Source organism: Temnothorax nylanderi, unplaced genomic scaffold, assembly GCF_030848795.1.
Source record: "Temnothorax nylanderi isolate EJ_2023f unplaced genomic scaffold, tnyl_v1.0 TNYL_tig0106_pilon, whole genome shotgun sequence".
NCBI lineage: Eukaryota > Metazoa > Arthropoda > Insecta > Hymenoptera > Formicidae > Temnothorax > Temnothorax nylanderi.
Genome location: NW_027249168.1, coordinates 64917 through 91780, shown reverse-complemented (window position 1 = coordinate 91780; position 26864 = coordinate 64917). Strand labels below are relative to the sequence as shown.

The 26864-nt window shown below is 37.4% G+C and overlaps 3 protein-coding genes across 10 annotated transcripts; 2 read left to right on the top strand and 1 right to left on the bottom strand.

Annotated features, from left to right (window-relative positions):
• Positions 1–4229: 4229 nt before the first annotated feature.
• Positions 4230–7462, top strand: LOC139775823 (ornithine decarboxylase 2-like). Its single transcript, XM_071712123.1, has 7 exons — positions 4230–4520; positions 4609–4685; positions 5426–5598; positions 5732–6032; positions 6148–6387; positions 6477–6685; positions 6905–7462. Exons 1-7 carry the CDS (start codon positions 4337–4339, stop codon positions 7002–7004), a joined length of 1284 nt encoding a protein of 427 aa, XP_071568224.1. The 5' UTR covers positions 4230–4336; the 3' UTR covers positions 7005–7462.
• Positions 7463–8577: 1115 nt separating this feature from the next.
• On the bottom strand, positions 8578–15186 carry LOC139775822 (dipeptidase 1). 8 transcript variants are annotated; one of them, XM_071712115.1, is made up of 12 exons: positions 14782–14886; positions 14063–14092; positions 12474–12627; positions 11890–12052; positions 11280–11563; positions 10668–10725; positions 10081–10257; positions 9915–10005; positions 9318–9393; positions 9076–9226; positions 8882–8997; positions 8578–8771 (listed from the first exon to the last, which is right to left on the bottom strand). In XM_071712115.1, exons 1-12 carry the CDS (start codon positions 14783–14785, stop codon positions 8672–8674), a joined length of 1404 nt encoding a protein of 467 aa, XP_071568216.1. In that variant the 5' UTR covers positions 14786–14886; the 3' UTR covers positions 8578–8671. The 8 variants fall into 8 exon arrangements, with proteins under 8 accessions (XP_071568216.1, XP_071568217.1, XP_071568218.1 ...); XM_071712116.1 differs by having other exon boundaries at positions 14063–14121; positions 14782–14867; XM_071712117.1 differs by having other exon boundaries at positions 14063–14112; positions 14782–14867.
• Positions 15114–20648, top strand: LOC139775824 (uncharacterized). The gene is made up of 4 exons (XM_071712124.1): positions 15114–15237; positions 16385–16682; positions 17989–18438; positions 20178–20648. The coding sequence occupies exons 2-4, from the start codon at positions 16439–16441 to the stop codon at positions 20636–20638; spliced, it is 1155 nt and encodes a 384-aa protein (XP_071568225.1). The 5' UTR covers positions 15114–15237; positions 16385–16438; the 3' UTR covers positions 20639–20648.
• The last annotated feature ends 6216 nt before the right edge of the window (positions 20649–26864 follow it).

The following is a 26864-nucleotide window of genomic DNA, read 5'->3' as shown; positions in this document are numbered from 1 at the left end:
TTTTAAGACAGGGTCGTAGATAGCATCGTAAACTACAGGGTGGTGGTGATTTACTTAAGTGCTTGAGTCACCCTCTGGGTGGTGGCAGGCACGTGGCAAAATTAATTGAGACTTAACAACGCTGTTTTTGTGACAATTATTTGTTCAAATGCAACAATTTATATTAATTTATATCTTTGTATTTATCCTTCAACCAACTTTGATGTAATGCATAAAAAACATATAGGTTGATTTAAAAAATTAAAATGGGAGCTAAATAATTAATAGGTATATATATATATATATATATATATCAGATTTAAAAAATCATTGGAACTAAAACTTTTTAGATTTCGTAATATTGAAATCTTGAAAAATGTCCTTATAAATTTTGTAGCCAAGGGTTCACTCTTTACCACGTTATACCACATTTTACTAAAATTATTTGTTTTGTTGTTAAAAATCGACACCGAAAAAATAGTGACGACTTCGCTCCGGTCTCCCCTACCAATGCCGAGACACTTAAAACCCATGTCTGCACACCTTTATCATTTTAGTTTTTAAATAAATATAACGCGAATTAAAATCAAAGATAAAAATATAATACAAGAAAAATATTCTTATCTTTGATTCTTTGATTTTAATTCGCGTTATAACTTATTTAAGGACTAGAATGATCAAAATGTCCAGACATATAGTTACGTGTCCAGGCACATTGGTACATTTATTACTTTAGTATATACTATAATTTTCAATTTATATATTATATAATAATTTCAATCAAGTGCCAGGCAATTTCCTCGCAGAAATTAAAAAAACCCGTTTGTATATAGATGCTTCCGTGCCTTTGATTTTTCTCCGTTTTTTCCATTTTGACGTCACAAGGATATCATCTTGACTTTTTGTTCTCCTTGCCTTGGGAATCTTTAAGCGGGAAATCCTTAGTCGATTACAAGACGTTGTGTGGGATTTTTCAAAAGAATTTGCATCTAATGTTTTTTTCCAACACTTAAATGTAGCAATGAAGCATTTAATTTTAATAATACATTTTTTTATAATAGTGCATTAAGATATCATTAAGATAGCATAATAGCATTAAGATAGCAGAATAATTAGATAGCACATATAGGGTGTCCCAAGTTTTTACGGCCAATTAAAGAACAGTCGACATTTTAAAATGCAACATTAAAATCATATTGTACTCTATTAATAATAGAAGCAAATTTTTTCATTTGCGACACATTTTATTTTTTTTTCTTATATCACACTTTTTAATAAGGACCTAGCATAGACCTGTGTAGTAGTGACCCGTTTCAGTTGCGTTTGCAATTTGAATGAACCGCTGGTGTTTTGGTCACTAATTTTGTCACTAGTTGACGAACTCTTGATTTGATACTCGGTACGTTATTTCGATCGAAATCTTAACGTAACTTGTGTAAAGTCACAGTCATCGACGAATTGCCGGCTTATTTAAATCAGTCAGTTATATTATACATATATTGCTCGCCCTGTATAACATTTTTTTCTTATTGTTACCCAAAAATAAGTGATCTTGTTTGGTCGTCAAAACCGCGCAAATATCTTGTAGTAATTACGTGTAATTGACCTAAAGTCAGTAGATAAGTATCTGTAGGTACAGGGTGAGGAAAAAGTCTGGAACCGGTGAAATATCTCGAAAACAAGACATTTTAGGAAAAAATGTGTTATACATAAGTTGTAGGGCTTCAACAAATGCATCAAACGGTGGTACTTATTTGACCTTGAGCGTAAGTATGGAGGAGCTTTCAAGGTCAACTTTAAAATTTTTAATGGAAACCCCCACTTTTTATTTAATATTCTTGTAACTGACATCGAGAGCTTTTTAAAACACTATCAATAAACTTCTTTCGGTTGAGTATTTTTCGAGATATGTTGACAAAGTTCAAGTGCCGCCGGCATTAGCATTAGCCAAGGTGTACCGCGTGGAGGTTGCACGGTCGGATTTACATCTCATTGTGTGTGTGTGTGTGTGTGTTATATCAACATATCAACGGTTATTAAACTACAAAAGCTTGAAAGAGAAAAAGCCCCTGAGCGTGGAGTTCAACTGCTTATCGCCAGAGATGTCGACGCTTGTCTTTATCAAGCGTATCCTTATCAACAGCGTATTGCTGGCGCTTGCTAGCGTGAGTTTATGGGGCTTCTTAAAAGATCACGTTTATAAAACAAAACCTGCGAGCGTTGAAGAATTGAGGAGCAGAGAATAACTAACGAAATGAGTTTAATAACCGTTGATATGTTGATATAAGACACACACACACACACACACACACACACACACACACACACACACACACACACACACACACACGCACACACACACGCATACACACACACACAAAATGAGGTGTAAATCCGATCGTGCAACCTCCACGCGGTACATCTTAGCTAATGCTAATGCCAGCGGTACTTGAACTTTGTCAACATATCTCGAAAAGTATTGAACCGAAAGAAGTTTATTGATAGTGTTTTAAAAAGCTCTCGATGTCAGCTACAAGAATATTAAATAAAAAGTGGGGGTTTCCATTTAAAATTTTAAAGTTGACCTTAAAAGCTCCTCCATACTTACGCTCAAGTTCAAATAAGTACCACCGTTTGATGCATTTGTTGAAGCCCTATACTTTATGTATAACACATTTTTTCCTAAAATGTCTTGTTTTCGAGATATTTCATCGGTTTCAGACTTTTTCCTCACCCGGTATAAGTATAAAGCGGGGAGCACACACTTCTGTATAACGCATAATGCGTAAGCATAAGAAAATTGATGCATATACATGTGCATAAGGAAATAGACCAATCCATTTTCTTATGTTTATGCATTATGCGTTATGCAAAAGTCTGTGTTTTCCGCTTAAATGTTGATCAAGAGATACGGTAGTGTCTCGCGCCAAGTACTTATAGTATATACCTAACTTTAACGTCATTTGCATTACAGTTTACAATATATTCGAATATCTATTTTAACATAGAAAGAATACAATCGGCAGATAACATTAAAGCTGTACTCGAAGAAGACGGTTTCTACATCGTGGATATTGATAATATTATTAATATCATCACGAATAAATTATCAAAATCTTTTTACGAATTTATATTGTTATGTTATATCGTATCATTGTATCTTATACATATTATTAGATACCACACACACACACACACACACACACACACACACACACACACACACACACACGCGCGCGCGCGCGTGTGTGTATGCGCGTAAGTATGTGTTAAACAAAGAGAAAGAGAAAGAAGAAGCATGAAAGATGCAAGCAAGAGAAGACAATAAATGACTCAAAAGCATTACGTCCTCTGTAAGAAGACATCGGTTCTCAAGTTTCCACGTAAGGTGAATGCACCACTATGGGGGATTTTTCCGTTCTCTTCTCAGAACAGCATATCTTTCTTGCTTCCATAGACGGAAATAAATCTTTCCCACCTGATAAAATTTCCACACGCATATATTGTTACCGCAACTCAATATCTCACGTATTTACGATTTTTGTTTCTAAAATTCTTACACAATAATTTATCCAGACAAATACCTAAAAACTAAACCCTAATGAACCTAAGTCCCGCTAATTTGTCTAGACCCCCTTACGTGACTCACTTACTTACTTTAATCTGAAATTCTTTTTCTGTATCGCCTAATCAGCTATAAACGACTAGTCCTAACAGATTCTTGCGTTATATACAAAACTTTCAGTTTTATTTGTTCTTTTAATAAGTCGCTTCAATCGCTACTTCCAATATTAGAACGCGTTATCGCTACTTTCAATACTAGAACGGTTAAAACATATCAACGAAAAATCCTAGCCTCTTGAACTTTAGTTTAGTTTTTGGTCAGTTCTTAGTCGTCTCTCAAAGTGATCACACCTTCGACTCATCACTTGCTCTGTGCCAATTGAAGTGTTATTTATATTAGTGGTACGATCGCCTACTTTCATTTTATTTCAACATTACGTTGCGTCTCGCTCGTAACAATATACGTACATGCAAATCGTCTAATTTTCCACGGTAAGTAAGGCTGTTTACCTGCCCGACGAAAATAACAGAATGTACCCCTTTCGTAATTTGCGTCATCGTAAAAAAAGATTCCATCAATAGAGGAACGTGCATTAACTTCCACGAATCTTATCGTTGAGCAAACGCGCGAGGAGGTGGACTGCGATCGTATTCAAGCAATGCTTCTTATCATAATATCTCGGACCGCTTATAAGTAGTCAACAGTTACACTTCTTCGGACAGCCGCATTTCGTGCTTTGTTACTCCCGGCTCGCGAGTCGCGCCAGTACCTGGAGATACCGAGATCGCGAATATGTCTCCCTGTGATTTCAACGAAATTAAAGTCTTCGACGATCCGGTGGATAATATGGACGTTATTAAAACTATAATCGACATGGAAAATCAAGAAGACGGTTTCTACATCGTGGATATTGGTGATATTATTAACAAGCACCGCGAGTGGATTACCAAGATTCCGAGGGTCGCTCCGCACTACGGTACGTCGGCTTTAAGGACATACAAGGCAATGTCGCTTAAATTTGCGAAAGAATTGAGCTTTCTCACCCTCTTTTAAATTGATTTCAGCGGTTAAATGCAATCCTGATCCGAATGTGATCAAGATATTGGCAGCTTTAAATACTGGCTTCGACTGCGCGTCCGAGGTAATTCACTGTGCCTTTTACCACGATCATATTATAGTCTTCAGTATTTTAAACATTAAAATTTCTATGTGACTCGCTCAATCACGAAATCTTCGCCCTTAATACTTTAAAGCACAACTTAATTATTATTTTTCTCGTCAAACTTTTTCTTTAAATTAATTTTTTCAAATTATATAAGTTGCAAACTTAAGGACGTTCTCCGGTCCTTATACTAGAGAAAATCGATTTTCTTAGGATTTTCTTGAAACTGTGAATATACGTTAATTTAGGTGTGCTTTATGCGTGGTATAAATTTCAGTACCTCTTCCGGTATAAAAAATAAAGATACTGAGCCTCAAAGTTTCAACTTTTACTAATGAAAAGGTTTTCCAGGCCAAACGGTAAGAGATACGAGGTTGGCCAAGAGGACCAAAGTTGCTCCTCTCGTCGAGTTCTATAAGGAAAAAATGCCAAAACTAAAAAAAAATTAAAATTAAATTTTTTTTTTAAACTTTGAGGCTCAGTATTTTTATTTTTTATACCGGAAGAGGTACTGAAATTTATACCACGCATAAAGCACACCTAAATTAACGTATATTCACAGTTTCAAGAAAATCCTAAGAAAATCGATTTTCTCTAGTATAAGGACCGGAGAACGTCCTTAATAAAGAAATCATTTTTTAATATAACATCTTTATTGCTTCTCAAATCGTGGGACAGAGTAAGCTTAATTTTAACGTGCATATAATGTGTCGTAATAGCAAGAAATCAGGCAAGTGATGCAGTACGGCGTGCAAGCCGATCGGATCATATTCGCGAATCCGTACAAGTGCCCGTCTCACATCAAATACGCCAAGAAAATGAACGTCGACCAGATAACCGCCGACAGCGAGCTGGAGCTTTTGAAGATAAAGGATCTTTATCCCGAGGCCAAGTGAGTGTGCGAAATCATTGCTATTATTCGCCGTTGTAGCTACAAGCAGCATCCCGGTTCTTTTTTATCCTTTTATTCTTCCGTATACGATCGTGCAATATTTTTACAATCTAATCGTGCAACGGTCTAACAGGATAATAATACGCATACGATGCGACGCGAAAAACTCGGATTGCGATCTCGGACTGAAGTTCGGCTGCGAGCCGGACGAGGATGCTGTGCGACTGATACAGCTCACGATGGACCTCGGGCTCACCTTGCACGGGTTCAGTTTTCACGTCGGTAGCCCGTGCGGGGAGCTAAACGCGTTCAGCAGAGGCATCGGGATATGCAGACGATTGATCGCGATCGCTAAATCGATGGGCTGCAAGGACGTGCAGCTGCTCGACATCGGTGGTGGCTTCCCCGGTGAAAAAGGAACGGATATCGACAAGGTACGTGTTTTTCTCTCACGTCTTCTGCGTATTCCTGCATCGACATGATTCATCGCATCGACATCGTAGCGACATTCAAAATATAGCCTTTTAATTCATTTTTAAATTCCTTCAGCTCGCCAATATTGTCAATGATGCAATTCGAGATCTCGATCCCATCATAAGAGTTATCAGCGAGCCTGGGAGATATTACGTCGACTCGGCGTTTACCTTGGCATCGTATTTACATTCCAAGAGAATCGTTCATAAAAACGGTAAAACTATGAGAATGTACTACGCGAACGTCGGGACGTACAATTCGTTTCTGGACGAAATAGTGGGCATAAAGTCTAGATACCCGCAAATTCTCTTTGAGGTACCATATATAATCATATATAATATGAATATTGTGTATGCAAGATATCTTTCTGTTGGTGTAAAATAACTTATTATTAATTTATATAGCCGGTGAGCGATGAGAAATTTGTTTCGACTTTATGGGGGCCGACTTGCGATTCGTACGATGTAATTGTCAAAGATGTATTGATGCCGGAACTTCACATTGGCGACTGGCTGGTTTGGGAGGACATTGGCGCTTACTCTTTATGTCTCTGTACCGAATTCAATGGATTTCCAATCCCAAAAGTCATACCGTTTATCAGGAGAAGTCAGTGGTTCGTATAATATTAATTCACTGATATCTTTTTCGCACATGTGCGCTATCCTGTTTTTATCTTGCATTTTTTAATATAAAAATTATTTGAACGAGACGTTTGTAAGTTTATGCAAATTATTCCATCTAGGGCATCTTGTATTAATATCAGCGTGACTTAATCTAATTTTGTATCAATTTTGTTTAACTTGATGAAACATTAATATTTTTACACACACAGGAAAAATTTGATGCTGGATATCAAACTGATGCAAAGACCCACGGAATTCATAGAGTGGTTCAAATCAATGGAACGGGAACATTACATTGAAAATCGCTGACAAATAAAATTAGTTAAATACTGAATTAAAATAAAATTAAGATAATATAAGTGTTTTGTTTTCAATTAAATTAGATTTTTAATTACTTATTATCTCAATATTTATCTAATCGTTCTCGTTACATAGATGTGAATATATTGATAATTTTGGAATAACAACATGGATACTGCCTATTTTTAATAGTAATAAGCAATAGTAATGTTAATAGTAATAAGCAATGAGTAATATTGAAGTAATTATTCTTTATGATTTTATATTTAATACAAAATTGTGTAAGATTGTTGTTGTCTTTTATTTGTATGTACATAATTATAAGCGTGAAGTCAGATGATGTAATGTTGACTATTTTTAAGTTTATATTACTTTATATTATTTTTGAAAAAAGAAAAATATATATATAATATGTTCGATAGAAAAATGGAATGTTTCACGAAAATAAAAACGTTATTTATTATTTATACGTTGTTATAATTGATTATTACCAAAATCTACTTAATAGTTTAAATGCAAAAATATCTTTCATCAGTCATTTTCGATAAGTTTTCAATTCGTATGATTATATCTTATTCACACTTCGAGATGGAAAAATACCAAATATCAAAATACTTAAAAATATATAAAATAATCCTAAGAGAGATATCTTCAGAAAACAAGTACATCTTAATTTATATTTCGCAGATAAATATATTATCATCACAGAGAAAAAGAGTTCTTTACATTTAGTATTTCTATTTGTTTGATTGAAATTTCTGTGCACATATGCTTAGACGAAATAATATTTTTTTGAAAAAAAAATTTTTGTTTTTATTCAAGAAAACCCTATTATTTAACGGAAAAGACACTATCATTTGAAAAGTAATATCTCCCAACCAAATAATATATTATTTGGTTACAATAAATGTGATAAGCGTTTTCACCGCTAGGCGGCTGCTAAACTCGTACGTCAAATTCGGCCCCACGGCGAAAGCGTCTATCACTCGCAGTTGTACACATCATTAGAATCCATCACCGGTCACTCGTGATGACACAGTGATGCAGATATGACAATTATTTATTATTTATTTATTTATATATGTGGCAGTCAACCGACTACCACATATATAAATAAATAAATAATAAATAAATGTTTAAGACATTTTTTATGAAGCATTGATATTGTTTGAATGAAACAACAGTATCATTAAAGCAATAGAGAATGTCTTTCGTTTCAAACAATTTTTTTATTTAAGACGAAGATATATATTCTTTGAAAAATCAAACAATCGTAATCATTGATCGAAACATTAGTTTGTTTGAACCATTCCAATCATCAAATTTGTTTGGATGCAATAAAATTTATTAAATCCAAAGAATCCTTTTTCTCTGTATATTATATTAAAAAAATTATTTACCTATCGTTTGTAATATCGCGATCATCTTAATTGTAATCACCTTAGCAAGGATATTTTTAGAAATCTTCCAAAATTAGTACATTATCTTTATACTCTGCCAAATATTTTATAATATTTTTTATTTATATTGGAATCGAGATCGAGTGAAGGAGACTAAAGGGTATTGCCATAATATTATCCAATATTTTTATACTTTGCCTTTTAATGTTAATTATTTGTTAATAAAGTATCACATATCATATGTTTTACACATGTTTTTACATAATCTCTGTTGTTTTAACAACCGTCCACCTCGAGTCTTTTGTACACCGATCTAGTTTTAATAGTATTTAAGTTAACAGATTGTTCAATATCTGTTGCATTTACATTGTCCCATCTAAAACAACAATAAAAGAACTTTGAATATCAAATATTATAAAAAAGCTGCCACTTTTTTCTGCGACAAATTAAATTAACAAAATAACGTTTATGCAAGACAGCACTTACTCGATTGCACTTTGGCATGAGCCTGGAGTGAGCCCTTCTCTTTTTTGCGCGATATATAATTCTTTTCCCGTTATAACATCTTCTCGAGGCGATTCAGACGACAACAAAACTCGCACCTTTTATAAAAACATAATTAAAAGAAAATAAAAAATGTGTCATCTGACTTGTATATTTTTTATAATCTTTGTACCTACCGTTTCCACAGCTTGGAAAACTCGAATAAGATTTCTTCCGGCCAATTTTTCTAAATCCTCCTTAGTCCACGTTGGCTCTCCCTCTCGACTCTCATACAAACGGTCGAATAGATCGGGGTACTTTGAGACATCTTCCAATCCCACCGGCATTCTAGTTAATTTCATCAAATATATTTCGCCCGCATTAATTTATTGGCTCATCATGTACTAATCGCGTTTTTAGAGCTGATGTAATTACTTACGAGTTTACACCGTCGTAATCTCCACCAATACCCACATAGTCCGTCCCGATAAGATTTCGAATGTAATTTATATGTCCTGAAAATGTATCAATCTATAATTAATCAAAGCTGATACCGAATAGAAGATTAATAATGTGTTAAACACGTATTTTGATTGACTAGATAATCTAGATATATTAAAGATTGATCAACAAGATAATAAAAATTTGAAAATTGCAATAGACCATATTCATACGTATATCATTTCGTTGTATATACACTGAGAAAAAAAGTTGTTAATGTTAACTTAATTAAATATTTTCAACTGATAATTTTTTAAATTAAAATATTTATGTATTTAAATTAAATACGACATATTAAATCTAACATGACGTAATTTGACTCAAATACTTAAATATTTCAATTAAAAAGATAATAATCAATTGAAAATATTTAGTCAAGTTAACAACTTTATTTTCTCAGTGTGCTTTGTTATCATTTGTTAACTTTAGAGATTGCCATGCGGAGAATTTACAAGAGTAATCTTCATCTTTTTAATTTTACGATTGTTATATAAATTATAAATCATATGCTGCGTTCCCCGATTAAAGACAGTACTTATGACATCCTCCAGCGTTGCGTTCCTCGAAGAGTTGCAGTTCACGAACTCGCTGTAGAAGTTCACCATAACGATACCGTTGTTCTTTTTCTGAAAGAAAGAATGCTCTTGTAATTTACGCGGTCCTTCCGGGGAAAATTTTTGCGACATGTCGACGACACTCACGACCAAATGCAGAACATCGTCGGGGACGTTTCTGTAGTGGTTGCATACGCTGAAAGCGGACGAATGCGAGAATATGACGGGAGCCCTCGTTACCGCGAGCACTTCTCGCATGACGTTGTGAGAGACGTGAGACAGATCAATCAGCATCCCAATTCGATTCATCTCGTGAACCACCGTCTATAATTCATAAAATACCATTGTTACTTACATTGAAATTTTCAATAATTGGGCTATTCCGTTTGATACGACACGTGAATAATAAGTGATAAAAAAGTTATACAGCTCTCGAAAGTTATGTAACACAAGTAGCAATCGTGCGTATATTCTATTTTTATTTAATCAATCATTGACGTTTTCGCCTAATCGGTTTTAATGTATCTCATCGATCTTGACGATGCGCGATGTGCCCACGTTTCGCGATTACTGTGAGTGCCAATAAATTCGTATCAATAAATCGTTACCATCTCAATTATCAAGATACGCTATACATACTAATAATAATTTAAGATTTTTCATTATTTGATGATATAAAATGAGAACTAATGCGTTACATGCGTTAAAACAACAGGAATTGCAAGAATTCTCACCTGCCCGAATTCCGTCAGATTGTATACATATCCATCATTCACAGGCGATGCATCGGCCCTGTCAAGATGAAGATACACTATTAAAATTGCAGGGTCAAATTATACTCAATTTAATTGAATCATTTTTAACCATTTCTATATAGGTCGCTATTGTTTCTACTAAATATGTCGTTAATTTAACTAAATGGATTTAAAATAATACTGTTTTGTGTTAAAATAATATTTTTCGACACATGGTAGTTAAAATAATAGTTAAAAATAACAAAATGTTATTTAACGTAAGGCATTGGTTTAAATTTCATTCTTTAATATTTAACAGTGTAAAACTCATAGTAAAAAATTAAAGTTTAATCTTATTAATCTTATTTAGGATAGCCGAGAGATAAAATGTTTCTGACCGAAAAACGCTTCTATCAAAAATTTCACTATCGGTTATTTGAGCAGAGATAAGGAAATTTGTAAAGTTTGCGTGTGGAATAGGACCGAAAGTCGCATCATGCAATTTGCATCTTCAGGAATGCGCGCCTAAATAGCATAGGCATTAATGCATTTAATTGTGATAAACGAAAGGATTCTGTGCGTTCGTATGCACGTCGTACCCGTGCGACGTACCACGGTGTGTTGCAGTTGTGGGTCATGGTCAGATAACGAACCCCGAGGTCGTAGTAGAGCCTCAGAACCGCCAGGCTCGAATCGAGAGAGTGACCACCCTCGACGCCTATCATGGACGCTATTTTGCCGCTCCTCCACGTGGTCTCGATGTCCCCCGCGGCGGTGACCAATTGCAGGTTGTTCGGATATCGCTGAATGAATCGCCGAATCACATCGATCTGTCGTAACGTCAGCTGTAGCGAATCCTTGTATTGCGATGCGCACGATACGTACGCCACCCAGAACTGAAAAATCGCGTGATTGGCACGTTATCGCGTAAACAACAGGTAAGATTAGCTCCTCGGCAGGGAATCCCGCGATAGGGGCTTCTTCGCGGGGGGGAGTTGAGATAATGATCTTCTTGCGGGTACGCAGCGAGAAATGAAGTGGCGGACAACAACACGAGGAAAAGATGGTGGTAAAAGGAAAATTTCTTGCAGCGAAGAAAAGCTCGAGATAAAAAATGGCTAATCTATTAATTGCGAAGCAAATAGGTTGCGCGGTTCTTAGATAATAATTAATCTCGTATGACGGTCTCATGCGGGGTTTCGTGACCGAGCTCGTGACTCACCTGTCCACCCACTTTTCCCTCAATCAAACGAGGCAGATCGGTGAAGCACGAGGCACAAGCGGTTTTTCCCCAGATGTCGTCGTTGCTTAGATTGCTCTCGAAACGAAAGTCCGATAAGCGATTGTTCAAAATCTTATAAAAATTGTACGGTAAATCGTTGTGGCTGCAAATATAATAATTGTACATAAATTAACTGATCGAAAGAAGGAGAAGAGAGACAAGGTGCAGATGAGATAAGAACACCTGTTACATGATAATATTAATCGCATTTTATGAAAAATTATCAGAAATAATTATTTTCAGATGTTGACGTAATATTTAAGTCAAGGAATAAAGAAGTATAAAGAAGATCATGAATGTGAAAAAAATATTAACGCGTAGAAGAATGAGCTTTTTTGAGTGTCAACCAATTGAAGAATCAATCAACTTTAATTCAGTCATTGATCTTCGATTGACGTAACTCTCACTGTGAGTTCCGGAATTACCAACATCACTATGTCGAATGATATCGATCGAATAATAATATGTCAAAGTCACTTGTGTTTTCTTATCGGCACGCCTCTACGATTGTACTATTAAATTACCCATCGATAAGAGGCGCCGAGTCGAGAGCATCTCGCCCTTTAAAGGTGTTTATGCTTAGCCCCACGGATAATCCGATCACAAGCAGAAGAACTGACAGGCAAACGGCGACGTTAATGTACACCATTTTCCCCGTGCAATATTTATAAATTTTGCCTGAAAAAGCGACGAAAAAGTTAGAACCCCGATTTAACAGTAGTAATAGTAACGAAGACTGAGCAGCATTACTCAATAGTTGATGTAAATAAAATAGAAAATAAAATATAAAAATATCAGTTTTAATAATGCGTATTATTTACGTAAAAGCACGTAAGACGAAAAATAAATAATATTTACATAAACAAAATGCGCGCCTCATTATCATAAATTAAAATCTCTGAAATTTTTTAATATCTGTATTTATTGATAAGTTACTGAAATACAAAGGAAACGAAATTTTTCCAAAGATATGCGCTTACACACGTTTCAATAACGTTTATCTTTAGTCGTAATACGTAAAAGCACGTAAGACGAAAAATAAAAAATATTTACATAAACAAAATGCGCGCCTCATTATCATAAATTAAAATCTCTGAAATTTTTTATTATCTGTATTTATTGATAAATTACTGAAATACAAAGGAAACGGAATTTTTCCAAAGATATGCGCTCACACACGTTTCAATAACGTTTATCTTTAGTCGTAATTCTTCGTGGAGTATTCACTCGACGGATGAATGACAAACGCTTTTAACTCGTTTAGAGCACTTATGTTGGATAAGTGTTAGTTATTGACGCTATTGATAATACATGAAAGCACAGCGCGGTCGTCGTTTGAAACATGCTCTCGTAATATGATGCTTGATAATTGCTGATATAACAAAATAACACAATAAAATATAAATCCGAAAAGTGTATAGATATAATTTAATTTGTTAGATAATGTTAAGAATTTTGTTATGTATGGATTTATATATATATTTCCTTAAAAATCTCTATATACATAACAACAAACAACTTCTTATTGTTATTAAATTAGATTTTTAATCATTAAATATTTTCTCGTTGACTTATAAATGTAATAAAGTTTGTAAAAAATGAGAGTACATAACCGAAGAGTGAAGAATCATTTGTCGATATAAGTAACACCGGAAATATATATCAAAGAAAAACCATTAGGCATCGTAACGGAAATATTTATCACTGATAATTATTTGAAATCTCATGCAAGCACGTGCCGTGATCTTTGATAAGCCTGATAGGCGAGAAAAAAATTACGGCGATTACTCCAGCAAAATCAGTGATACATATTTATCGCGATACAGCTTGTTATAATTATTGTTTGTCATCTATTTCTTTCTTTTTCTAATTCGGTTATTTCTTTTTTCTCCAATCTGAAGAGAATAACTTTTTGAAGATTGCTAATTAAAAAGTCAAATTTGATTTTTATAACACAATATCATCAATAACACAATATCATCAATAAAATCGAACAGCCCAAAATCGTAAGAAACTAGATTGATTTTTATTATTATATGCACAATTTGTGATTATATAAATTTAAGCTTATCTCCTACAGCAAAAAACTTACAATATAAGAAAACAAATTTACCAGTATTTCTGTTGTTATCACGTTGTCCAACTGGAGAGACAAATCGAAGCCTGCTAAGACTTTATATATACATTTGTATACATATATACATATCATATTGGTACTCATTGCGATTAGATTATTAATCGTAATTAAACGTATCGGGACAAACGTCTCATTAATTAAATGCATTTATTTGAAAGGTAGCGTAATGAAGTCCATTCGCTCCAAAGTCGCGTAAAAAGTTAATCGTCCGAATTAATCGAAATTCGGATACATCGAGTCGACAGTAAGAAGCGAGATAAGAAAATTTACAAATACCGACGTATCAGTTGTATCGTCAGTTTGTCGCACTACAGCATCAGAAATTTCCATTTGCGCGTTTTCACACTTTTTCACTTCAATGAGAGTGCAAAATCGCATAATAAATGCATTAATTAACAAGTCAAATTCGAAGCGGCGCGGCATCGCTGACGAAGCGAGATCTGTGAAGTTAAGCATTTCTTTTAATATCAAAGATTATATATTGTATACATACGATTACGTTATTACAATTCCCTTTATTACATCAAGATAAAACCGATAAGCTACAATGACGCGGCGAATTTTTAATGATGAAAATCCGCCTCTCAATATCTTTAGCTATCGTTATCACGCGTTCCAAATTTTTTATATCTGTCAAAATACGTTTATCGGACACTATGGATCAATGTGATAAGTACTAGATTTACTAGATTCACCCATGGCGAACGTAGCGAAGAATTCCCCCGACGGTGATGAGATCAAGATGTGTACTGTTGCGAGACGGCATCGCCTTGAAACGCGTTTAACGCGTGTTTCTACCATTATACATACATATCTACGTGATGGAGCGATGGTACATAATACATTAGCTCATAATAGGTACCTGCTGCGTTTGATGTCTCGCTCTAAGAGCGATAAAGCTCAGTTGCGTTTGCCGCTGCAGCTACAGCAACATCACGAAATCTCTCTCTCTCTTCTTCCGTCTCTATTTGTCTTACTGTAATCCCTCGGTACACGCTACAATTTGATATCAACGATAAAACACTGAAATTTTCTAATTATGTAACGCGCACAGAGAATAAATGCGCTGCTTTCGCGTTTTTATCGACCGCCTACGTTTCTCAACGTATGACGTCTTTGATGCAGCCGTCCACTGAATCTTTCTCCTATCGGTCAGTCTAGATAAAATGTTATCTTTTACTTTTTCAATTTTTAAGATACAAAATAACGCATCATGGAAATGTTATAATTAGCATATAAGATACGGTTTTTTATATCTCCAATATCAAAGATTGAATTTATATGGAGCTGTTATTATAATTTCTATTTTTATTTTTCATGCAATTTATCACTCAAATATATTTATATGAAAGGCAAATATAGTCCGTTGCTTTTATTCTGGATGTATTAAAACGCAAAAGTTTTTCAAGTAAGAGATATTTTTTTATAAGTATATTACGCTAATTTCTTGATTTAGAGATTTTACGATAAATATAATTTTGTATCATATCCATTTAAGCTATTAAAAAAATGTATGAAAATTTATTTGTGTGTTTTTATTCAGTAAGAATTAAATAAAATATCAAAATTAAAAAAAAGGATAAATAAAATAGGTTAGCAACTAGTGCTAAGATATCGACGATATTCTTTTCAAGTGAATATAGACCCATAACGTTTGCAAGTCATGGATAACAGTAAGTTACTGAAGTATCCACTTTATCGTTAAATGATAATTTACTTTTGTATAAAGCCTAGAGATGTCATTGAGTGTGTTGCTTAGGAGATGCTACCATCTGATGAGCCATAAGCTAAAATTCCTCATTCATAGCCAATTTCTATTCTCCAATACATCTTAATAATTACTATAATTATTATGTTATAAAACGTAAAATAAGATTTTAATCATCTCTAATAAATCATAGGAAATATCTGTATAAGCCAAAAATGTAAATATCAGAATGTGCACGTAAGATTTTGTGGAAATAATTCTTTAACAAATTTGAAAAGTACGATGATAATAAATAGTTAAAACTTCAAGAGTAATTTTTGTACATAAAATACATATGAAATACTTTAAGATCAATATTTCTGTTATACACTCGTTTAAAATGCAATATCAAAATAATTGGGTCAAATAAATATTCCTCGAAATTTTCTCAGAGAGAAGTTTGCTCCGGGCTTAAAGCAAAAATAAGATTAGAGAAGATTATGATCTCCGGCACTTTAATACACTCTGTATAAAAGTTTCCTCGAAATTGACACACATTTTGCACACGATTTACCGCATGTTGTACACTTTTTTGGGGTCAACTAATATAGATAGAAAAAAAGCGCGAAGTTTGCCGCACGAAAAACGGAGATCCATCAAGATTAATGTCGCTACCTTACACGCTGGATGGCGTGTTTATTAATTCTACGCCAGATGACAATTTCGCGGCAATGTCGGAATATTCCTTGGACTCTTTGGACAGCGTCGAGGATGATTCCCTGGAGAAACGTGTTTTGATCAATAGCGATAACGACGATAACCTGGGAACAGTCAGATCCGATGACAGATCCATCAAGAACGCTTCGTTTCAATTGAATTCTGCATTAACATCGTTACCCCGGATTAAAGGTACGAGAGATCACCTGATTTCAATTTTAGATAATCGAAAGAAAAGGATTAAATATAATGATTGTAATATGCGATAAATTATTCAATATATTTTCGACAAAAAACTTTCCCTTTTGAAAACGACGATATTCTCAGAAGATTAACAAACTAAAATAAATTCCGTCTCATACGTTAATTAAAAGAAAGCCGCGAATTGAAAGGCAAAAGAAAAGCCTATGACGTATAATGTCGATATTAATAAACAACGTGAGATTTGGTTGAAATAAATACCTTTTCAAGATCTCCCGAAGGTAATGCTCCAGGATTAAAATTTTATATTTCTGTATCATATTGTATTGGAAACGGCTCTCGGTTTTCCTCGTTAACGAGAGATAATTGCGCGCGGGAGCGCGCATACGCGGCGCGTAAACAATAAAAAGGACGGGGACATCAGTGACGAGAGACGATCCGCGTAATGCGATTCGATTCGCCGTAATCCGGGAAGTCGCGGTTTTAGTCGACGTGAACGGACGGATAACGCGGGCTAATTAATTAATGATTGGCGCATAGTACCGTCGACGTGGCGGTGGCGGCGGTCGTCGGGAAGTCGATCGAAAGTTCGACGATAGTCTGAGAGCTCGCGAAGCCGGGCGATCGATCGCCTCGTTAACGACAGTACCAATTATATAATATAAAGTAATATATCTGTGGCTGATTTCCCCTGGCCGTTCGCGGTAATATAAAACTCTGCGGGATAATTAAAGCGACGGACAAAGTTAGGTGGGATAAAGTAGCGTGGGTAACGTGAATGGCAAGGAAATCCGCTATTGATTCCAGCAGGAAAGATGGGGGGAGGGATGGAATAAGAGAATTTTATTATGTTCCGGGTGAAAATATATGCTGGAAACGTTAAACGGTAGAATGTTGAAGAGAGAACCTTTATGAAAAAAGTTACTGTAGTTGCGGGAAATGCACACAAAACTATAGCAATTACTGTAATATTTACTATAGTTTCGTGTACTTTTTTCGCGACTACAGTAGTCTTTTCTGTAGTATTTTTCCGTAAGGGAAGAGTCGTTAGAGGAAAAGAAGATACGTTACACGTTACTACCGCACAGAACAGAATTCTAGTGCAATGCACGCAAATTGTGTAAATTAATAAATAGAAAAATTAGACGGATATAAATTGCTAATTGTACAATGTTGAGAAAAGCATCCTGTTTCACGATGACATGGACATTGGACTTATTTAGTTTTTATGCAAATACGGCTGCGAGAAAGAGCGCATTCGCATTCTAACCACGCATTCTGTCGACAATCTTTTTAGACAGTACGGAGGCCAACTGCACCGTACGTGAGGACAGGTGCACGAGCACAACCAGCTGCAGGAATTCGATAATTACGAGCGGAAGAGGATTCGCCCGACGACAACAGGAATGCCGCGCGACTCGAGAAGAACCGTGGCTTTGCATAAGAAAGAGGAATGACGTCGGGGAACGGCGAGAAGGCGACGCAAATCGCCGTCGTTGTCGTCGTACGTCGTCGAGACCGACGACGACGGCAACGACGACGGCAACGACGACGACGACGACGGAGACGGAGACGGAGACGAAGCGACGTTCCCCGGGGGCGCGAAATTCTTCGTCAAAATGTAGTCTACACGACAGCGGGGGTGGCATGAGAGCCGACAAAAAACTCGGCAACGTTCTCACACTGCGCACCCGGGGAGGACCGTCCAGGACCACATCGTATTCGGAGCTTTACCGCCGCAGATTCAGTTAGTTAACGAGATCAGATTCCTCCTTCAGACGTGGAACAATGCCGAAACGCGTCACCACCCCCTGCCCCGTCGCATCCTTCGCCGTCGCCGGGCTCCGATAAAAAAGACGAGGCGAAGCGATGCAATTTTCCACCGAGAACGTTTACTTTCTTTCGCGATTAGAAGCGGAGTGCGTTTCTGCGTCGTGAGAGAGATTTGGACGAAAGGGACAATGAGATTCCCAATCCGGCGGACGAATCTCGTCGGATAGCTTGACGTTGTCATTTCGTTTCCTAAAATGGCAAGATTTTTAAATTGCGAGAGAGCGAGAGGCCAACCGGAATTCTAGGCTACGTGTTATCTACGTTTACCGTTTTGATCCGGCATGAGAAAAGCATAGCGACAAATGTACTAATTTAAGAGTCCAATTTTCATGAATACAAAAGTTAAAATTATCATTTCAAATACAATGCAAAAAACGATTCGTTTTTCTCCTCCCTGAACTTTTAAATTAAAGTAAGCTTTTTAACTGAATTATTTTCCCGCTCAGAGGAACTATTGACATTGAATAATAAATGTGAATGTGCTCTCTCTCTCTCTCTCTCTCTCTCTCTCTCTCTCTCTCTCTCTCTATCGCTCTATCTTTTGGAAAAGGGAAGCTTTTTTTTATGTAATTTGCAGGAGTCTCACATTGTGTCGAATTGGCCAGAAATTTTCTCTTCGTTGTGCGCATGAATCGACTATCTGCTAATGTACCGTCATACATCGTGTCCGACCGACACGGTGAGGTTGGGAATATTAAATCATACGTTTGAGTTTTATTCAACCGCGTTATTGTAAGACATGGAGTTTTATTTTGTCAGATGCTCGCCGCGAAGGGAGATTTTACCGCGGCGCGATGCAGGCATAGCTGCCACAGTTTCTACATGTTACGGCGCAGTAAAGTTGCACGATGAAAAAAGTTATATTTTTGCGAAAGGGGATTAAGCGTCTGCCCCCCCTGTAAAATATTTGAAACTTTCGCCAGAAATGTTCTAACCGCTCTATGTTTCTTTTTTTTTTTTGCGATGCGTAGGTCTGTCTCCTAATTGCAGAGATAAACTAATTTTATGCACGAAAAAGAGGACAAGTTCATAGTTGTAAAAAAGAATATTTTTTTGTCAAATATATACTATTTTTTATTCAAAGAGAAACTTTAATTATCATAAAAGATAATCAGGAAAATAGAATAAAATTAACTATGTTGTTTTAAATTCTTTCTCAAATAAAATTAATTGGAGTAAAGAAATATTTTTTTAACCAAAATTGAAATTTAGTATCACATTTTTAAATATTTTGCCAATTCAATATTTTTTTAAAGAGACAGAATTTTCCAGACGACAGCTAAAAAATATGACGGCATCTCGTCCCTTTGCTTCTAAAAATCCTGTCATTCTATGAGAGAAGTACGACGCGCGAACTTTTCAAGCGCTATTCTCTTCAACGAAGAACCGCCGCTGCCTCGAGAAGTCGACAGCGTCATTTTTCACGTCGCTGTCCGCCACTTTTCACATCACTTTTCCTTTCTGCGCGGAATTCGTGCCCCTCGACTTCGCCAATAGGCGTAAGCCCATGGTTAAACTAATTAAGGCACCTCGTGTGCGCGGTCGTTACCGCGCGATGACAAGCGAACAATTGTTCTCCTCGTCAGGGTCGCCGGAGCTAATTTCGTGTCGCCGACGGGAAGTTAGGGTTGCCACGCTCTTCTTTTTTTCCAGACATTCCGAGGTACCCGCGGATCCAGTCCCCGGAGGGTTCCACCCTGTCGATTTGTGGCGACAGTCAGCTCGAGGAGCTCAGCCTGGATGAGGGTCGCTCGTCCCTCCCGGGCACCTCGAGGGACGACAGCAGCGAGCTCAGCTTCTATCGTCGCTTTGTCGAAGGTCACGCCGTTCACGCGACGCGTACTAGACGATCCTGCGAGATATTGCGTCGAGGAATACCTTCAGATACCGTCTCTCCGAGTGCGCAGCGCGAACGTAGCGTGTCGGACAGCAAGCTGAGGAAACCGACGTATCGTCCGTATACGATCGAGGAATACAGAAGTTTATCGGTACCGAGACCTGATCGATCTCTGGGTCCTGATAAAGATGAGGTGCAGATAAAGGTGCGTTTTCGCGATAAAGTAATAATTTTTAATATTACTGTTTCCTTTTTCTCCTCTTCCGAGATTAGATGATATTAGTTGAGCGATACAAAAAGAAGATATAGTGCGAAATAGCAAATTAAGCACAAAAAAGTAAAAATAGTTTAATTAAAAAAAAATACAATTTTAGCAATATGTAAAAAATTGTTAAAATATATTAATTTTTGTTATGTGTGACATAGAATATAGAGAAACACATTTTTCTTAAGGTATGTTTTATTGTATATTAAGAATTTTGACGCGCTTCGTTTGTCGAGAGAATCAGATTTTGTTGAAGCAAAATTCAGAGATGCGGCACGCAATTCTCATTTCCGAAAACTTATCTGTCGCGCGCGCGTTCGATCAAAGTTTCCGGGACAAGGAAAGTTCCCTCGCTTCGATAATTCACGTGTTCTATATTGCTCTCCCTCTTGATAATGAGTATAAAAGTATTTTATATTACTCGGGAACGTCATTAAAACTTGGCGTGCCGAGTTCTCTTGTGCTTTTATCGCGAGAATTTATCTTCGCCTCGTTTCTTTTATCCTTATCCTTTTATCTCGCTAGATGTTTATTGCTGCGTCTTCCCCGTTAGTGTCCTCAATGTGAGGTAATTACGTTACGGACTGGATCGCACCGAGAGTACGTACGTTAATAAACAACGTTCTCTTGGCCCGACGAAGTTACACCGTTACGGCGCAGGAACGTAACGCCGTGATTCGATTAATGCCGGTAATTCGATTACTTCTTCAGCATCATCGATGCTCATCGTCGACCGATGCAGCTCGTTGCAGGCCGTCTTAATTGCAGCGCTTCGCAGTCGCACGCAAAGCGGCATCAGTTTCGACAGTAAAATGTAGAATAAAGCACACTCATTTACAATACCGCGGTACAGCGAGAGAAAATTCGAGCGGTATCGGATCCGACGAAATAATACGGAAATATGAACATAGAGAGAACTTTTTCGCGCGAAGTAGCAGAAAGTTCGATTTGCGAAATGAGAACTTTTACCGTGTGATTTTATTTCGCGCCGAGCCGGCCTTGTCGATAAGTCGCCACAGTCGGGAAAGGCTTCCCATGCCGGAAAAGCGAAACGAAGGAAACTCCGTCGAGTCGTATACTGCCGAGGATCCGGCGATGCAGTTAACCCTTTCACATTGGAAGACCTAGCGGGCTAGCGCTCCTTCGCTGAAGGAGTTGCGTCGACGGCGACGCGCACGGCTTCAATCTAATAAGCACGCAACTCGTTTCCGGGATCGAGCGGGCCATTTCCGCTCGCGTCTGTTCTCTAGTTTCCCCCGACGTGGGTATACAATATCAAATTAAGGGGCTGCGTACGGCAAATTGCAGCCCCGACAATCGCGCGTGACGATGAGCGCGTCACGACGACGAATCTTCCTCGTCTGTCTCCGGAGGACGACGCGCGCGGACGCGCAAGAAGCGCGTCGCAGTTTGTCGCCGAAGCGAAAAATTCAATTCACGAAGTACTTTAATCCGCTAATTGCGATAATCGTTTCTCCGATGTAAAAGCCGAGAGCACGTTACGCTCCCCGCATGTGTCTCTCTCTCTCTCTCTCTCTCTCTCTCTCTCTCTCTCTCTCTCTCTCTCTCTCTCTCTCTCTCTCTCTCTCGGCAACTGTCTGGGGGGTAAACTGTTGCAGCTTTAACGAAATTTTGAATTGTTCCTCGCAAGACTCGTAAATTATTCCTCGCGCGAGTTTTCATAAACTCCTGGGCCTCGCGTGTACCTTTTCTCCCGTAAAATATAATTTTTCGTCAATTTTGCCAGACGTAGAAGGTAGAAAACGTCAGGTTCTGATGTTTCTAAGATACACGTAATTCGTGCCTTCGCAGGCTTCTTTAGCCTCAAAGCTCTCCTACATGCTACTTCTTTAATATATGCTTTTTATACGGTCTCAGAGGGCCCGCTCTAAGCCCCCGTCAATAATCGCAAGTATTACGTGCTATACGGAACTGTATCTGAATCTTAATATTTTTTACAGAAAGAATGTCTGTCTCTTGCGTCTCTCCACCGTCGCTAACGCAAATTTCGTAAATCAGATATGCAATAAGTAAACGAGGAATACTGTCAATGACATCTGTAGATTCGCGAAATGACATTCCGCAGCGTCGTTCCAGTTGTTCTTCAGGACCCGCTGCCGCGATGTCGCGAAATTCCGCGCACGGAGTCCTCCCGTTGCGGATCGCCGCCGTGCGGCGGCAGGTGCGCAACGCAGGAAAATAGCTGTCGCTCTCATAGTTGGAGGGAAATGCACTACATTCCCGTGGCCTTTGAGCGTCTCGGCCCGGCTCGGCTCGCGAGAACGGGCGTTCTGTGAATTTTTCAGGGCGCTCCCAGCGCGCGACCGGCGAAATACACAGTACGAAATACACGGAAAACAGCGAAGACTTTTCTTACACGTGCCACACGCCAGCAGCCGCGCTGCGCGCCGATCGATGTGTTTGTTCGCTCGTGTGTCTGGAAGGAAGCGGAATTCCAAGTGCTCTGTCGTGGCCCCCTGTCGTGCCGTTTTCGCGGAAACAATTTTAGCAGATTGGAAATTAAAATTTCACGCGACTCCGTCGCGGTAGCGCCAGCCCCATCGCCCTTCCCGAGACGTCGGGAGCCCCTTTCTCTTTAAACGCGCCTCGGGATAAGCGGAAGTGCTTCGTTATTGCGTCACGGAGAGGCGTTCCCCAACATCGTTTCCGTGAACCACGCGGGCGGGGATGCCGAGCCCGCCGCGATGAAAAGTTTCAAGGTGCTTCGCCTCCGTCGCGGACGAGAAAGAACGAAGATGTCGGGCGTCATTTTCCTTCTCTAAGCGCCGCGAGCAGTTGGAAAACGAACTTGATAAAACTCATTTGCGTATGCATATTGGTTCGCATTACATAAATTGTCTTGAGTTACCTTTTTTAATTTAAAATTTACATATGTAATACATGCATAAATATTTTGATTTTAATTAATTGTAAGAAAGACTAAACTATTCAAAGAGAGCTTCAACTTTTGGACTTTTTGCTATAGGATAATTTAGAAATAATTTTTGGATATGTGTTAAAAGTTTGATAGAATTATAAATGAATGCACGACGAAGTTTTTTGGGATATATTAATTGAAGGGAACATTAAGATATAAGAGCGAATGTAATACCTGTCCATAAAAAGACACGAGATGGTTTCGTTAAATGCTAATATTTCGTTAAATCAAGCACATCATTTATAAATCTAAAAAAATTATAAATTTACTATCTATAATGATTTTAGGTTAAACATCAAGAGACACGGTAGTGTCTCGCGCCAAGTACGCGCGGAGCGAGACCGACCGTGACTCATTTACGCGACGCGACGAGTTGCGAGTACTCGAGATGTTGAGATCTCAATAACGAGTGAACGGATCAAGAGAGGCTTGATCGATTAGATTAACATAAGGTAGAAATAGCTAAGTAAGTTTAACTCCTCAATCAATCCGAAATTGACTTTAATTCAATGGAATTTGAATTCCATTTTAATTAGGAAGATTTTTATAAAATCAACGAGTTCAATTAAACCGCCGTTGATTAAAAATTGACTTCGAGTTGATCAAAGAATCTTATCAGACGAAAGAGCGGAGTGCGCTCTATATGTAAGGTATCGCAAAAGGGCGGCGTCACGCCAATACGTTGTCCGCAATTAGACGCTGTAGAGAATCGCGACACGTAAAGCCGTAAAAAGCTTCAATTGCGCAATCGAACTTCGCCGATACCACGTCCAAGTACAGGCGAACAGGAATTTCCGCTCTAACGGCGAACACCGTGAAGAAAGAGAAAGAAGGGGAGAGAAAGAGAGAGAAAGAAAGAGAGAGAGAGAAAAAAAGGAAAACCAGGCGGGGACTTTTATCCAGGTGTTTCTTATAAGCGCGGGCGCTCGTTGTACACTCGCAGGCTATTATCCGGGATTACCGGGCCCGCCCGGGTACGAGAGGAGATAAGTACAGCAATATACGGGAGCAAATTTGTTCCCGACGAAGCCGCCACTGGCATCGCCATCGCCGTCGAGGGTAGTTTAAATGAAACGCCGGCAAGGTAAAGCCGGACGAGGTGTCCGCGGATGACAGCGGCGGCTAAGGCGCGAGACCGGCATGTTCATAATTATAGCGACTCCCGAAAGCTTTGCGTTAATATCGCACCCGGTAATTGCGCGCGGCATTAATTGCCCTCGGCATTAACGTTGTAGATGTCACCGCTGAATTGGAGAATGTCGTCGAATGTTGATATGAGTTCGTACAAATGGCCATTAATTTTCAGCAAGCAATTATTTTAATTAGTTATTATAATCTATTGCATATATAATATTGTTATTATTAGTATTATTATATATACACGGAGAGAATTTTTTGTTATATTTTACCCTTAAATTCACTACAAACTTGGGACAACTTGGCAACACCAAGGAATTTTTAAAATATACAAAAGACATTTTACAAACAACGTGATAAAAATTACCAAGCAGATTGGTAAATTTTGAAAAATTATTGAAATTTCCTAGATATATTTTAGTAAAATTAATCAAACATATTTTATATTTTAATGTAATAGATATTAATATCTTTTATTATGGTAGATATTAATCAGAATAGCTCGCATAAAATTCTTGGTGGTACATGTTGTCCCACAACTACCATGATTTCAGGGTAAATTTTAAGAGAAAATTCTCTCCGTGTAGTGTTATATCTATGTAAAATGTAATTTTACTGGTGTGACATGTTTAATACAGCTATGTTGTTATATTATAATAATATTACTATATATGATATTAAATGTATAGAAACGGAAGTCATGTAACCTCCCCTCTCCCCCCGGGAGAGCATATAAAGCTAATTGACTATATGTAAATAATATTACCTTGTAGATTAGTAAATAGTAATATTATTTTACTTAACGTTAACTATATATGTATAACAATATTACCATGTAGATTAGTAAATAGTAATGTTATTTTACTTAAAGTTATACGTGTGATTATGATATAATTATGCCATTTTATGATCATACGGTAATAAAGGTAGATTCAGTGATCAATCATTCAGTGATCACTTATCGGTACTTTAAATGCTAGGCAAGAAGAGATGCAACGTGCTCGTATCGCGTATTTCATAAAATACGAAAAGTTGTACGTTCGACTTATCTATTTTTCAAGGGTGGTGCCGTTCGATCCGTCGTGACTGATCCGTTCCCTCTGCCAGATGCAATTTCTTCTTGCGTTTCCTTTTCCTTCTATCCGTCTCGCACGATCGTCACGTTTATCTTTTCTCCCGTTCGCCCATTCGGTCCATCCTGTTTCTGTATTTCTTTTCGCTGTCCCACCCCGAGCCTGCCTGTCGGTTTCTCCGTCATCGACCCCGCTCGATGAGAATTTGCATAATCTACTTTGTATCGGATTCGAGTGGGTCGAGTTGGTAGCCGGCGATTTTCGGTACGACCCGCTCGATCGATCTCATTGCGTCTGCAAAGACCGAGTTCGAGCGCGATAGTTTGCAACCAAGATGAGTAATATTTAACTGCAATATATCCAGCACTAAATGTGACTTTCTAAATTTTTAACATTTTTCGCTAATATGTATATCATCGTATTATCATATCGATTATAATAACAAATTAAGTTACACATTAATATTTCTACATTTATGTGTTCACACGAACAAAAAATGGTATATTGCGGTTTTTGAAATTTTTATAAGTTCTAACATTTAGGAATACTTCTCTCTAATAAAGAAATCAAAGCATATTAAATATTCAATTTGTTAAGTCATTATCTTTTAATTTTGTTGTGTTCAGACTTTATTTAAAACATAAAACATAATATTTTATGTATCAGTCTAATTATCTATAATTTATTATTATTAAGTAATACTTAATATTAATAATTAAATATTTATTAGTAATTTTTTTATTAAAACACGACCAGTAATATACTGTTTATGCGAACTGTCACAGAAATGTATAAGCGTACGAATGATGATATATATGTATATCAGTATTACACCCCCAACTTCGTTATATGCCGAAAGATATTACCCGTGCGTTGGATTTACTCGCACTTTTGTCGACGTATGCCTCTTCATGGCAAACAGCAATCTACAACCACATCTGTCCGCAAAGCGGGCGCCGGTATACTTGCGCGCGTGCATACAAGTGCAGGCATATGCGCGCGATTCGAAGGGGCTACCCCCTTGTTGCTGAACTCGGGCAAAAAGTAAATAAAGCCCTTAGTCAGACGTAACGTCGGCGTGTTTAGCTTG

What these genes read in the sequence shown, in the direction of transcription:
- LOC139775823 (XM_071712123.1), top strand. Translation starts at nt 4,337, where the DNA reads ATGTCTCCCTGTGATTTCAACGAAATTAAAGTCTTCGACGATCCGGTG. An exon ending in GCTTCGACTGCGCGTCCGAG is followed by an intron (nt 4,686 to 5,425) that starts GTAATTCACTGT and finishes GTGTCGTAATAG; the next exon opens with CAAGAAATCAGGCAAGTGAT. An exon ending in TTTATCAGGAGAAGTCAGTG is followed by an intron (nt 6,686 to 6,904) that starts GTTCGTATAATA and finishes TTACACACACAG; the next exon opens with GAAAAATTTGATGCTGGATA.
- LOC139775824 (XM_071712124.1), top strand. Translation starts at nt 16,439, where the DNA reads ATGTCGCTACCTTACACGCTGGATGGCGTGTTTATTAATTCTACGCCA. An exon ending in ATCGTTACCCCGGATTAAAG is followed by an intron (nt 16,683 to 17,988) that starts GTACGAGAGATC and finishes CAATCTTTTTAG; the next exon opens with ACAGTACGGAGGCCAACTGC. An exon ending in GCTTTACCGCCGCAGATTCA is followed by an intron (nt 18,439 to 20,177) that starts GTTAGTTAACGA and finishes CTTTTTTTCCAG; the next exon opens with ACATTCCGAGGTACCCGCGG.
- LOC139775822 (XM_071712116.1), bottom strand. Translation starts at nt 14,852, where the DNA reads ATGCCGTCTCGCAACAGTACACATCTTGATCTCATCACCGTCGGGGGA. An exon ending in CTTCGCTACGTTCGCCATGG is followed by an intron (nt 14,122 to 14,781) that starts GTGAATCTAGTA and finishes GTATATATAAAG; the next exon opens with TCTTAGCAGGCTTCGATTTG. An exon ending in TCGGCGCCTCTTATCGATGG is followed by an intron (nt 12,053 to 12,473) that starts GTAATTTAATAG and finishes TTATATTTGCAG; the next exon opens with CCACAACGATTTACCGTACA.